At 38.3% G+C, this 15,391-nt stretch overlaps 1 protein-coding gene across 1 annotated transcript; it reads left to right on the plus strand.

The window, feature by feature from the left end:
• The first annotated feature begins 1,923 nt into the window (after window positions 1-1,923).
• LOC142163655 (putative mitochondrial protein AtMg00860) lies at window positions 1,924-2,250 on the plus strand. The gene has a single exon (XM_075220889.1). It carries the CDS (start codon window positions 1,924-1,926, stop codon window positions 2,248-2,250), a length of 327 nt encoding a protein of 108 aa, XP_075076990.1.
• The last annotated feature ends 13,141 nt before the right edge of the window (window positions 2,251-15,391 follow it).

The following is a 15,391-nucleotide window of genomic DNA, read 5'->3' on the forward strand; positions in this document are numbered from 1 at the left end:
CTCTGCACTTCACATCCTTTAGGTGTTCGCTCAAAAAGTGCCTCCGCACTTGCACCCTCCGGTGTCTAACTTTGTGGTGACGCACACTAGTCAACCACACCATGAGCCTCATGGCCTTCATATCATCCGAAGGTCTTCCCTCAGTGGTAAGCACATTATAGTAATCCTTGGCGCAGCTCCCGTAGTTCAACAACTCGCATAGCCCTTGCTTTTGTGGCTTAACAACACACAAATCCCTTTCGCGCCCTTTGGCATAGCTCTAGTAGCTCAATCACTCACGTAGCCCTTTTCCTCACCCTCATTACCTTGGAAGACTCTCTTGCTTCAGAACTCACAGTTTTGCCCCAATGCCCCTATATAGGCAGATCCTCCCACACTCAATGTGGAGGGTACTTGTCAATGATTCTATCCCACTTGGAATACTAGCCCTACCTCCGGAAACTCATGCTGCAACATGGAACCTTCGGCAACTCAACTGCTTCATATACTTCGGTACTCATCAAGCTTTGGGGACGTACTCCTGGTGTGTTCTACATTCTCAAAGGTATAACATCTACACATTCAAGAACAATTCTCGTTGTTTTCCAACAATCACTTCCTTAGCAAGTACCCAATGCTCCCGGTAGTACCTTTGTACTTGCCCAATAGATAAGAACCTTTATGTTCCTTCTAGCATGGCTTCCCGGTTCGGTGTGCCTCGCAGATGGCCCCAACTCCGTGGTCCCCGATCATTCAAGTACCCTTTTCCAGAATGACACACAATTTTGTGGCTGAAGCAAAGGCTAAGTCACTTGGCCTTGCGTTTGGTCCTAGCAGTTCTTTGTTGAAAACAGTCAATGCCGACCTTACCAACGTGAATGGAGTTGCCCGCAATGTGTAACTCAACTTAGGTGCTTGGCAGGAAAGTGTGAATTTCTTTGTTGCTCCCATGGATGTGTTTGATCTTGTGTTGGGTTTGGACTATTGGGATGAAGTCATTTCCTTCATTTCCCCCAACCTTAACCAAATTTATATTTGGGATCCGAGGGCTCCTTGTGTGGTACCAAGAGTTTGGGTGCCGTAAGTCGTTGGCCAATTGTCCGTGATGTATATCGTGAAAGGCTTCCAGAGGAGTGAAACCACATTTCTAGCTGTTGTAATAGAGATTGAAGAGGACATGGTTGACGAAGCCTTGCCCCCATGTTTGTAGCAGGTTCTTGATGAGAACAAGGATTTCATATTCGGAGATCTTCCCAAACATTTGACACCACGTAGGGAAGTAGATCATCAGATTGAGCTGATTCTGGGAGCAAAGCCACCTGTCGTGGGTCCGTATCGCATGGCACCTCCATAACTGGAGGAATTGAGAAAACAACTTAAAGAGTTTCTTGAGACGGGACATGTCAGACCGTCAAGGCTCTATTTGGTGCACCAGTCTTGTTCGAAAAGAAACAAGATGGGTCATTGCGGATTAACATAGACTATCATGCTCTCAACAAAGTCACGGTAAAGACTAAATATCCAATCCCTTTGATAGCAGATTTACTTGATCGTCATGGCCAGGCCAAGGTGTTTAGTTAAATGGATTTGAGGAAAGGATATTATCAGGTTCGCAATAGCCGAAGGTGATGAACCAAAGACGACTTGCGTGGTGTGTTACAAGGCTTTTGAATGGTTGGTAATGCCGTTAGGCTGGACCAACATCCCCGCTGCATTCTGCACTTTGATGAACAAGATGCTCCATCCATTTTTCAATCAGTTTGTAGTCATCTATCTTGATGACATTGTGATTTACAGCACCTGCATGGAGGAACAACTTGATCACCTCCGCAAAGTTTTCCAAGTTCTAAGGGAAAATGACCTGTTCGTGGAGAAGGAGAAATGTTCTTTTGCCCAGCACCAAGTGTAATTCTTGGGGATACAATCAACCAAGGACAGATTCGGATGGATAGCAACAAGGTCGCGGCAATTAGAGATTGGGAGGCCCCAATGAAGGTAACCGAGTTGCGGTATGTTTTTGGCCTTGCCAATTATTACCGGCGATTCATTCTTGGGTATTCAGCAATTGTGGCTCCGCTCACAGATTTGCTGAAGAAGGATCACTCCTGGGAGTGGACTGATTTGTGTCGAGGGGCATCCGAGGGTCTCAAGTCAGCAATTACGGAAGAGTCTGTCTTGGCTCTACTCAACTTTTCCAAAGTCTTTGAGATCCACACAGATGCATCTGATTTTGCTATTAGAGCGTCTAAATGCAAGAGGGCCATCCAATAGCTTTTGAGAGAAGAAAATTGAATGATGCAGAGTGTTGTTACACTGTCGAAGAGAAGGTGATGATGGAAATGGTTCATTGTTTAAGAACCTGGCGTCATTATTTGTTGGGGGCTCATTTCATTGTCAAAACGGATAACGTGACGACAAGTTATTTCCAATCCTAGAAGAAATTACCACCTAAGCAAGTAAGGTGGCAGGACTTTTTGGCGAAGTTTGATTATTACTTGGAGTACAAACTGGGGAAAGCCAATATTGTAGCCGACGTAGTGAGTCGGAGGGTACTGCTAGCACCAATTGTTAGCATGACCAACAGTGATATTATTGATGCAATCAAGCAAGGGATTCAGCATGATCCGGTGGCGAAGCAACTTTTTTACTTGGTCAGCCAAGTCAAGAGAAAGATATTTTGGGTGGAAGATGGGCTTCTTTATTCCATTGGTAGGTGTATCTTCGTGCCTAAATGGGGAAACCTTAGGCGCACATTAATTAAATAAAGGTAGGACACTGTTTGGGCAGGACACAGAGGCTAAAAGTGCACCTTGGCGCTGTTAGAGTCATCATATTATTGGTCGCATATGAGGGATGATATTGAAGTCTACGTCCGAACCTGTCTTGTGTGCTAACAAGACAAAGTTGAGCACAAGGTACTGGGAGGCTTTCTTGAGCCTTTACCAATGGCGGAAAGGCCATAGGATAACGTCACAATGGACTTCATTATGTGTTTTCCAAATTCAGAGGGCTTTGGCACAATCATGGTGGTGGTTGATCGATTCTCAAAGTACGCAACCTTTACTTCCACCACCACCAATCGCAAAGCCAAGGAAGTAGCACACTTGTTCTAAAGGGACGTGGTAAAGACTTGATTTATTCCAAAACACATTATAAGTGATCGTGATCCCCCTTTCACGGGTACTTTTGGAGAGAGTTGTTCAATCTGTTGGGGTCGGAGTTGCACTTCTCCACCAGTTTATATCCACAAATGGATGGTCAAACAGAAAGGTTCAATGCGCTCTTGGAGCTGTACTTGAGACACTTTGTTAGTGCAAGCCAAAAGGACTAGGCAAAGCTACTTGACACTGCCCAGTTCTTATATAATTTGCAGCATAGTGATCAACCAGGAGGAGCCATTTCGAACTTGCAATGAGGCAGAAACCTAACACACCCCAGTCTTTGCACTTAAGTGCAAATTTAAAAAACCCAAGGGCATTTAATATGTCTAAATCTTGGAGGAGCAGGTAGACATGGCAAGGTCTTATTTAGACAAAGTTGCCTGAAAGATGAAAACTTTGCTGATCGGAAGCAGCATTCGGTGTACTACAGAATCGGGGATAAGGTAATAGTAAAGTTCAATCCCTGGCAATTCAAATATTTGATAGGCGTCAAACAAAGTCTGATTCGGCGTTACGAGAGTCCATTTGAAATCACTGCCAAGGTTGGCAAGATTTCGGTTAGAATGGACATGCCTCATTATTTGAAGATTTACCCTGTCTTTCATTCTAACCAGCTCAACCCCTACCATGAAGACAATAAAGATGTTGAGCGCGGGCAATCCAGCCGCTCAAATTTTCATACCCCCTTTAGCCATTAACAAGAAAGGCGAGGCCATTATCGACCACCAATTGTTCTGAGGCAAAGGTTGGGGAAATTAAAGTGCTTAATTTCTTGTCCATTAGAAGGGGCAATCACCCGAGGAGGCATCATGATAGAAATATGAAGATTATGGAAGTTCAAAGATCAAGTTCATGATTACATGAAGCTCTGTGGCACAACGGTCGTCGCCATTTCAAGTGAGGGAGAGTGTGCCGCCCCGCCAAGTTCGCTACTGATTTTCCCCCTTAATGTGCCTTAATTCGATTCAAACATGGCTGCCAAGGTTCATGGAGACTTTTCATGCAACATGTCAACACTTGGGAGGGTCAAAGACAAGCATGCAAGCCATTTAATGCAAGCAAGTACTAGTTCCACAAAGCTGGGCGTGACACTGCCCCAAAACATGTCCATGAAAGGGACAGCCCTGCAAAGACAAAGCAAACAAGCCTATTTTAGGCAAGGGCAGGACTGGCGCCGAACAACCCTTTCCCCATATAGTTAGGTAGATTTAGAGAATGTTTCTTTGTAGTTTAGGCCAACTAGTGGCTGGATAGAATATATACACATGTATAAGCCTTAGAGAAGGCATCTCATACACTTTGTAATTTCCGTTGTATCAAGTAAATTCAGAAAATTGGTCTTGAAACTTTGTGTGCCTTTTACTTCACTATTTTTCCAGCATTCGTGTATGTGTTTGCCTTAGCTTGAGGACGACATTCTGCTTGTTTCTTAGTTAGGACTGAAGCTTGGAGCATCATATAGGTTGTCCAGTTGTCCACACGTCGCTTACTTGAGTTAAGCCTATGAAAATATGTTAATATAGCATTAATAGGTATACATATGTTGTTGTTGCTACAACATAAGTATTAATATAGCTATATTAATATAGCAACAACATATGTATACTTATATTAATATAGTATATGTTAATATAGCATTAATATGTATACGTATGTTACTGTTGCCACAAGGCTAATGTGGAGGACTACACTCCGAGCATGCCACCGAATGAGCAAGGCGTGCGACCACATAAGATGAAGAAGCGCAGAAGATATGGTTGGATATTATCGGTGCACCTGAAAAAGGGATAGCACACGACCTTCCATAGAAATTATTTTGGCGCTACAAGGCTAGTTTTCAAGGTGTAGGGGCTTCTGCCTAGGGCGAAGCAATTGATAGGTCGACTCTCTCGTCTAAGGAGAAGAAGATTTCAAAGCTGACCATAGAGCTTGAAGAGACAAAGGCTAGAGAACAAAAGAGAAATAAACAATTAGATACCCTTCAAGTTCAGCTAGAAAAGGGGGACCAACAATTTAATATCCTTCAAGGTCAGCTAGCCAATCTTCTTGCTAGTGGTGCTTTCCCGATTCCCAGGTCTCGTGATAGTGTTTTGTAAATATAGTTTTGATAGTTGTTATTGTTGTTGTTATTATTGTTATTGTTGTTATTATTGTTGAATTAGTTGAATGGTAGTAATGTAATGCTGCCATTATAGATGATTGGTTGTTGGCATGTGGTGCAGCTATAAAACATCTATTTTCTACCAAAACAATTACCCAGAAAACTGACCGACTTCGGTTGAAAACGTTCATTTTATTTTCCAGAAAATCAAATTTACCGACCGACTTCGGTCGAAAGTTTTTATTTTAAATTTTAATTATTCAAATAATAACGACCGATTTCGATCGGAATTTACAATTTTAAATAAAAATGAATAATTATATATTTTAACTATATCGACAGATTTCGGTCGGAAAATTGGATAATTTTAAAAAAATGAATATTAAAATTCCGACCGAATTTGATCGTTAATTTAAAAATAATTAAAAATTACTTTTAACAATACCGATCAAATTCGGTCGGTAAAATTAATTTGTGTCAAACAACTTGGTCAAACTGTGTTGACAGTTACCGACCGACTTCGGTCGAAAAATAGTGACCGAATGCGGTCGCTCCCCATTTACGACCATTATTTTATCGATTAATTGAAAATGATCGGAAATTGGTCAGTTTTGTTTTGGATTTTGACCGATTTCAGTCGAGTTTTTTGGACGGTTTTTAGTAGTGAGGCATGCAATAGATTTGTCTCCTACCCTCTTGTTCGTTTTACGTGCACTAGTAGTTAGGGGTGTACATAGACCGTGTTGGTTCGAATTTTTCAAATACCAAACCAACTCAACAATGTCGGGTTTTTAAATCGACTAACCAAATCAAACCAATAAAAGTCGGGTTTTTCGACCTCAGATTTTTTGAGATTTTCGAAATACTTATGGAATTTTTTAATACAAAATATAACCTTTACATTAAATATTTCTTTAGTCCTAGTAAGACACAACTATATAATTAAGGTGTTTCTTAATAAAATAACAAAAAAGTGAAATGAGTTATAACAATGTAATAAAATATTCAAGAAAAAAGATAATAAAATAGCATAAAATAAATATTGCTAACTAATAAGGAATAGTAAAAATGATCATCATTTAAAAATACTAAGTCATACTTAAATAAGTTCAGCTAATAAGTATTAATTAGATGACAAAGAAAAGAAAATAAAATTAAATTATGCATTTTTATTGTTTAAAATTAACAACGCAAAACTAAAGTATAGATATCCAATATTTTTGTTATTCTTAGTGTAAGGATTAAATTACTTTTGTTAGCTTTAGTGTTAATTTTGGTTTTGGTATTGACTTTATTTGAGCTGCTAGTATCTATGGACTATAAAACTTATTGGAATATTCAAAATTTTAAGTCCAAACTTGAAATAATATGTTAAAAGAAAAGAATGATAAAAAAACTTAAGAGATATTTATAAATTATATTATAAGTAAAGCTTTTATGTATAAAATATTTTTAAAAATTTGTATGCATATAATATCTGATTGGTTTGGTTCGATTTGACTTTTTTAAGTTAAAACCAAATCAATTATAGTCAGAATTTTTTTCTTTCAATTGCAAACCAAGTCAAACCAAACCACTAGTCGGATTTTTTCTCGATTTAATTCGGATTATCCATTTGGTTTGGTTTATCAGTGTTCTTTGTACACGCAGCAGTAAGTGGAGTAGTTATATGTATTTGGAATCCCTTAATATCCTCTTAGGCTCCAGTTCTTTATTCAAAATATATAGATAGTTGAGCTACAAATTTTTTGACAGTCTATCGATCCCATATTTTTGAGCGAAATTTTCAGTTCCAATTATCTTTGTTTATCCGCACTGATGAGCCATTTACAAATCACAGGCACACCAAAAGTTCCTCTACCAACACCTCGTTCACTATACTGACCACCCAATCATAGTCCATCGGACTACCAGCAATTATGCCACCACAATTTTTTAAAGGGCTCCGCGGGCTTCTTTCATGGAGTGCTTCTTTCCGCACCCGCACCCGCACCCCGCTCCTTACTGATTTCCTGTCCTCACCACCAACCTCCCTAGCTCCTACTTCACCAGTTGTGATGGTTGTCACCCCCAATAAATTATGCATTTAACATATCAAATTTTCTCATTGGCAAATGGCTCAAGGTCTTTCATGTATTCTTCCTTCATTTTTGCATTTGTTGGAACCAGGAAAGGGTGCACTACCTACATAGAAAGAACAAAAAAGTCAATATTATGATAAACAACATCATAATTATTAAACAGTTGAACATTATTAGTTCAAACAATCTCAAGTTGTTTAAGCAAGTCTCGGGTTGTTTAGAACCTTGCTTTGTTATATTTATCTTTTGAGGCCTCCATACGAAATCCACCCGATCATCCGTCTTAACACTTCGTTGAAGTTTTGAGATAGCTGAATTGAGTAATAATTAAATGCATTCGATATAAATATTAAAAGTAGAATAAAATAATATTTATTTAGTTGCCATAGAGGTTTTATTTAGATATTATTGGCTTGGCAAGATACTCAACAGTCAAAAGGTAGCTTTTGAGACCCCAAATATATCGGGATTGCATGCTAGCTTGATTATGTCGGCATCAACTGTTTAACCAAAAAATAAGATTCTTGGTCAAAGCCTATTTTTAGAAGAACTCGGGTTATTGATAATTAAGAAATTCCGTACTTTTTTAATTATATGAAAGGAGTGACAAGAAATATAAAAATAATTGATCGAAAACAAAAGAAAGTAATTGCATTCCAACAAGAATCAGAATGTGCATTTACAAGTGAAATTCTCTTCCCTTATATAGAGGTTTACAAATATAACGTTTCCTTCCTTTTATGTCTGACTCATTATGAGCATTAATGACATTAATGAACCGTTATACTTGACAATCGTAACTGTTCATGAAAATAATGTAACGGTTCTGATTTTTCTTTCTCATTAATTGGAGGTTCGAATCTTCTCTTTTTATTATCTTGATTCATTCCATCCGCGTCTCTTCATTGAACAATTTAGGCTCGAGCAACTTCGTCCTTTCATCTCGTGAGTGATTTGTTCGTACCTATTGTAACTCGTGCATCTTTTAATTGTAACACTCCGGTTGTAATCTTCTTAGTGATCCACATATCATTCCCTGTCAGCCACATGTAATTTCACGTGTAATATTTATTTTCTACCAGTACAGATAATCCCCCTACTTGCCGATTATTCTGCAATTGAATATTTGGGAAGTGGTACGCATTTATGGAGGGAATGTTTTGCTGCCGTTTCCCATGTATCATTGCGTCTTCTTCAGAACCAACGCGTCGCATGTCACTTCCATTTAGTGTACGTGCCACGTGCCCTTCTTGCGGCTGCATCAGTCACAAAGTGACTATTTCATTATGACCTTTCCTTCATGACTTACTTTACATGATGATTGCTTCTTCTTATAAATACCTCACGTGCCTTTAGTTTCATGAAACCTTCAATCTACACTGTTCTTCTTTTTAATCATTCTTGTTCTTCAGCACGTATTATTTTCTTGTATAACAATGTCTTAATCAAACCCCGATCCTCCCAGAGTAGTAATTGTAGATGAACTTCCCCTTTCAACTGCTTATGTTAGGAGTAGAAGAGGTGGTAGATTACGTAGTTTAGGATCTGTATCTATTCGTGGTTCTACTTCCCAAACCAACATCATTACTCCTTCTTCTTCTAGGATAGGGCTTCTTCAACCCATAGATCTTTTGCCATAAATAGGAAATCAAGTGAACCCATTCGAGAACCAACAGTTGATGAAATCGTTTCTCAAGAATTTTCTTTCTCTACTGATTGTGAAGCGATTAGGAACCAAGTTATTTCTATGACTTCCCATGATCGTGCCGATTTCTATCCTTCCCAGATTACTAATGGCTTGATATCTCTTGTGCGAAGAGAATGCCACTGGAAATCTGATTTTCTAGTTTTAGTTCCTGGTTCAAACTAAAGGATAACTTCGTATCAGGCTGGTTACTCTTTTGTTTACACACATCCTTTTGCCTTAGGTTTTATACCACCTATTGACCGACCAATCATAGAATTTTGTCATTTCTTTAATGTTTTCTTAGGACAGATTGGTCCTATTGTATGGATAATTGTTGCATGTCTACGATACCTATCTAATTTGGCTTCCTTACCCTTCACCTTTCAACACTTGCTTCATCTTTATTCCCCTAAGTTGTTTCGTTCAGGTGTCTTTATCTCGTGGCCAGAAGCAAAAGTGTTTTGGTTAGCCCTGAAGATGATAGAGATCGTGGCTGGTACGCCCATTTCGTTGTTGATCCCACAAGTGGTTTGGTGGGTGAGAAGAACATGCCTTTTCCAGAAAAGTAAAATTTTGCACGTAAGTTTTTTTAATTATCTCTCTTCTTCTTTGATGACGGAAGAAGAAACTTACGATCTCGTGGCTGTTTTTCTCTTTTTAGCAACCGCAAAAGTTTTTTAAGAAATACCAAACTTCCATGCTTGGGTAGAGAAATTGTTGTATTGCTCCTATGGAAGGAAGGTCTTGGAAATTCCTTTCTTATACGTTTGGTTGGAAAGTCAAGACTCATGGTATCTCGCATCTATTACTTTATCAAGACTCTCTTTGTCCCTTACTCACGAGATGATTTTAAATTCTTCTTCAAAGAGAAAAGTGGAGGGAGCTCGTGGCTCGAAGGGTGAAGAGGAACAAGAAGAGGGCTCTTTAGTACGCATGCCTTGGTCTAGGAGGCGTGTTATATCGGATGATGAAGCCACCCCTCCTCCAAGTTTAGTTCCTATGAATGAGTCTAAAAGTGCTACTTTAGTGAGTTCTGATGAAGGGATGAATGTTGCCCCTCGTGACTTTACCAATCAATTATTTTCCCGTGGTTTTGATAGTAAAGATTTTGGTCCTTTTTCTGAAGAAGCACCCCTTACCTCTTTTCCAGTGTCAGTTCCTATTGATTCTCAGATTTTCGCACCTGTTGGTGCTGCTACTGCTCCTCCCATGGTTGTTTTCACTTCCTCAACTGTCCCTATTTCTACCACTTCTCATGTTGAAGTGGGTACTTCCAGTAGCAATAGGATGATGAAAAAGGTTACCATAGAAGTCCCCGAGGATGGTAATCTGTTGAAATGATCTGGTCAAGCCGACCTATGGCTAAAACCTCTACTTGGCCCAGTTAGAAGTCGAAGTTGGTAAGTTTGAGTTCCTTGACGTGGATGAATGATATTGTTCATTCATCTTTGAAGGTACAAGACTTAGCTCTTTCCTTTATTTTCCTCATGATTTTTTATCTTTGTTTGATAATCACCTCTTTCTTTTCTTTTGTAGATCAACTTGATAAGCACAGAGCTTATGAAGCGAATTATCCACACTGAGCAGATAGTCAACGATTATCGTATGGAAGCAGACAACTAGAAGGAACAATATGAGGGTCTTCAGTTGGAAAAAGAAGCTTTAGATGAGAAGTGTTCTTTGGAATAGCAAGTAAGAGTGATGGCGGCAGAATTGGCAATTGAAAAATCATTTTCCAGTCAAGTTGGCAAAGACAAAGACATCCTCGAGTCTTTTTTTGCAGAGCCGCTTTCTAAAGCTATCGAATAGATTAGGGGTTTGAAAGAACTCCTTAACCAGAAGGAAACTTATGACAGGGAGCATGTTCAAACCCTCACTCAGGCTCAAGAAGACCTCCGTGCCTCTTCTGATAAGGTCCAGTTCTTAGAGAGATCCCTTTCCCCTTTGAAGGCTTCTTATGATGCTTCTATGACTAAAAGAGAAAAATTGAAGGCTATAATTGAGAAATGGGATAAGGACTACGAGGTTCTTGAAGATAAATCAATACTTGATGTGAGCTGGGCTTTTCTGAATACGCGCCTCGAGACTTTGATGGAGGATAGCCAGGAAGGATTTGACTTGAATGCTGAGATTGCAAAGGCTAAGGAAACTATTGAAAAAACCCAGCAAAGTCAGAACTTTTCCTCACCTAAGATTGGAGTTCCCAAAGGTGATGAACTTACTCCTGGTGAAGTTGGTGCTCAAGCCTCTTCTTCTCAAGTTGAATCTTCTCCCACTGTTGATGATGCCATATTAGATTCTGCCCCATAGTGTTCTTTTAAAACTTAGTTTGTTTCTTGAACTTTTGATGGGAAGTTAGTTGTTTTTTTATTTTTAGAATGGCTGACAAGTTTTTACCCCTGGTCCATTTTGGGGTTTATTATCAAATACCTTGGTTTTAACTAAGTTTATACTTAGTTATAGCCAGGTTAATATATAATATTTCATTTGAGTTTCTGTTTTACTCTTTGACTTGCATTTAAAAATACTTTAGTATTTTGTGATTTTGGTATAGACACGAATTTTATAATATAGGGCCTTTTTATAAACGACATCAATGAACAAGACGTCTCAACTTCATATTGGTGTAAGTATATGAAAGAAGTAGGAAAATATATATTTCGAAGAGATTTCTTGAATAATTTGAGGAAGTCATATATTTTGAACTTTCAAATTATGTAACACTTTACATGTATTCAAGTAACTTTTTGTACAATATCTACAACTCTTTCATAATTGTTTTCTTTATAACAGATTTCACAAAATCATTGCCCTTAACCTAAGTACTCGTAGGATCTTGTAAGTTACATCCGTGAGTTTACACTTTATCAAAGCTTATTACAAAGGTTTTTGAATCACGCTTGTGTTTTTTGGCTCTTGATTTGCTCTTGATTTTTGATTTTTTGGGTTGATCCAGGCTTGACTCGATTTCTGACTCTTTTAGTCTTCTTTGCCTTCCATAGTCCCCCAAGTATTAGATCTTTGAAGTATGAAATCTCGAGCACGTGATTATTCCTTCCATGTGGTCCATTTCCTGAAAAGGAAAATATATATTGGACTAGGAGGTATATTTTTAGATGATGACTGCTTAACCCTTTTTATATCCATCATAAAGGTTGTAACCTTAGACCTGGAATAATTTTGTATCTCGCATGTATTTCAGGTCTAAAATCATCATTTGGTGCGGGCTAGCCTTTTGCCTATCATTTAAAATTATTAGTATAATTTAACTCAACAAAACAAAATCGTAGTTAAGTGATACCTGAACATGGGTTTTTCCCTTGCTTATAAATAATATTTATTCAAATGAACAGCATTCCAATTCGAAGCTAACACCTTGCCGTCCATGGTTTCTAATTCATAAGCACCTTTTCCAGCGATACCTCGAACTTTATAAGGACCTTCTCAATTTGGGTTCAACTTCCCTGATCTAGCTGTTCTTGTTGATTGAAAAACATTTTTGAGAACAAAGTCCCCAATCTTGAAGTATCTAAGATGAGCCTTCCTGATAATACTGTTCAATGATTTACTTCTGTGTTGCCATCCTTATTAGAGTTGCTTCTCTTCTTTGCTCGAGTAAATGTAAATTCGTTCTTAACTCTTCATCATTTGATTCTTCTGTTGCTTATGTGAATATCATACTTGGCTCTCCTATTTCAACTAGTATTAAGGCTTCTGAACCATAAACAAGTGAAAATGGAGTTTCTCTCGTGCCTGTCTTTGTTGTTGTTCGATAAGCCTATAATACTCCTAGTAACACCTCGGGGCAATTGCCTTTTGATTCTTCTAATCTTTTCTTCAAAGTATTAATAATAATTTTGTTTATTGACTCACCTTGTCCATTTGCCACGGTATGATAAAGTGAGGAAGATATTCGTTTGATTTACCAACTTTGAAAAAATTCTGTGACTTTCGAGTCTATAAACTATGGGCCATTTTCACATACGATTTCTTTTAGCACTCTGAATCGGCATATAATATTCCGCCAAATAAAATCCATTACTTCCTTTTCTCGCACTTGTTTGAAAGCTCTTGCCTCATTTGGAAAAATAATCTGCTAATACTAACAAAAATCGTACCTTTCATTTAGCTTGAGGCAAAGGACCCACTATATCCATTCCCCAATTCATGAATGGCAACAGGGAAACAACCGTATGTAATAATTATGCTGGATGATGCATGTTATTTCCATATCGTTGGCATCTATCACACCTTGTTACAAAACTTTCTGCATCTCCTCCATTTTAGGCCAGTAGTATCGTACTATAATTAAAGTTTTTACTAAAGATCTACCTCCTACATGATTTCCACAATGCCACTCTTATACTTTTTTCGTCACATATTATGTTTGAGCAGGCCCAAGGCATCTTGTTAAAGGTCCGCCAAACATTTTTTGATATAGATTTCCTCCGATTAAACAGTAATGAGCAGCTTTTCGTCCAAGCGACTGAGACTCTTTTTTGCCTTCAGGTACGGTTCCGTACTATAAAAAATTAACAAGCTCGTTTCTCCAATCCCAAGTTAGATTGTTGAAACTTATCTCATTTTTATCTTGGTTCAGTGCTGAATGAAATAAATGTATTACGATAGCATTTTCTGTATTTGTTATTTCCACAACTGATGTAACATTAGCTAGTGCATCTGCTTTTGCATTTTCTTCCCTAGGTATTTGCAAAATCTTTCATGATTGGAATTGTCTTATCAATTCTCGGGCCTTTTTCAAATATTGTTGCATCCGTGCCTCTCTAGCTATGTATGTCCCCTGCATCTGGTTGACTACCAACTGAGAATCACTTTTAGTTACGAGTTTCTCTATAGAGAGTTCCTGTGCCAATTCTAACCCTACAATCACATCTTCATACTCTGCTTCATTGTTAGTAATGAGATAAAATTTAATTGCTTGTCTTATTCTTTCTCCCAAAGGTGGAATTAAAACAATACTCAAACCTACTCCTTTAACATTCGAGGAGCCATAAGTAAATTGAGTCCACGTACCTGGATTAGATCCGGTGAATATTTGTAGTTCCTTTTCTACTTCAGAAACTATTTTTGTGCTAAAACCTAGTAAAACTTGTGATTTTATTGCAGTTTTAGGTTGGTACATGATATTATATTCACTCAGTTTTATTGTCCACTTGGCTAATCTACCCGACAATCCTTGTTTATGCAAAATATTCACTGAGTTTTATTGTCCACTTGGCTAATCTACCCGACAATCCTTGTTTATGAAGATAGTGTTAGAGTTTGAGATCATCATGAACTCTTCTACGATAGAAGAGTAGCAATTGAATCCCACTCAAACTCTGATTACTAACCTATTAAATGTCGGTGTTGTTCTCTTTTACAGGTAATGCACATAAGCAGAAGTTAAACTTAAATTGAGAGCAAAAGAACAAGGCGATTTTGCAAGCAGTTTATGTGTGATTTGAGTGTGCAATCCTGAAGCTACTTGAACGAGATAGAAGAACCAGTTCCATGTGTCTATCTTTTATTCTAGTTCAATTGTAGTAGGTGATTTTACATTGTACCTTTTAGATTTCATAGAATCAATTGTATTAGGTACCTAGAGTGTTCAAGTTAGAGTTAACTTGAAGTTGTCGCAACAGTTGAGGTTGTGTGCCACAACAAGATTAGAGTTAATCCTTAGGTTTACAAAGAGTTTTTGTAAATGCTATTTTGGCTCAGTGATTTTAGTGGAAGTTTGGGAAAATTCTACTGAGTAGTAGGTCATGGTTTTTTCACCTTTTGAGCCAGGTGTTTTCCATGTAAAAATCTTTGTGTTCTTTATTATCTGTGTTTATTATTCCGCAAACAGTAGTAGTTGGAACACCTAGAAGAACCAGGTTCTTCTATAGTTCAGTTAAGCGAAAATTGTGTACCACAAAAATCACTCCCCCATCTTGTGTGGTATTGACGCTTAAAACATCAATTGGTATCAGAGCGGGTTATCGTTGAAGAGGCTAACACCTTAGTAAAAGATCAAGATGAGTGCACCACCTGAAAACTGGGAAGGGTAATCCACTGCTAGGCCTCCACTTTTTAATGGTCAGTACTATTCTTGGTGGAAGAACAGAATGAGAGATCATATCATAGGAGAAGACTATGAACTCTGGGACATAGTCACTAATGGTCCCCTGGCAACTACAAAGAAGAATGTTGAAGGAGTGGATGTACCAAAGACAAGAGCTGACCGCACTGCTGAAGACTCGAAGAAATGGGAAAAGAATGCCAAGGCCAAGAAATGTCTTGTGTGTGGACTGGGTCAAGACGAGTACAGTAGGATTCAAAGCCGTACCACTGCCAAGGAAATATGGGACACTTTACAAGTGGCTCATGAAGGAAC

Source organism: Nicotiana tabacum, chromosome 1 (assembly GCF_000715075.1).
Source record: "Nicotiana tabacum cultivar K326 chromosome 1, ASM71507v2, whole genome shotgun sequence".
In the NCBI taxonomy this organism is placed as follows: domain Eukaryota; kingdom Viridiplantae; phylum Streptophyta; class Magnoliopsida; order Solanales; family Solanaceae; genus Nicotiana; species Nicotiana tabacum.

Excerpts from the sequence above, each read along its gene's own strand:
- LOC142163655 (XM_075220889.1), top strand. The coding sequence starts at position 1,924 with ATGGATAGCAACAAGGTCGCGGCAATTAGAGATTGGGAGGCCCCAATG.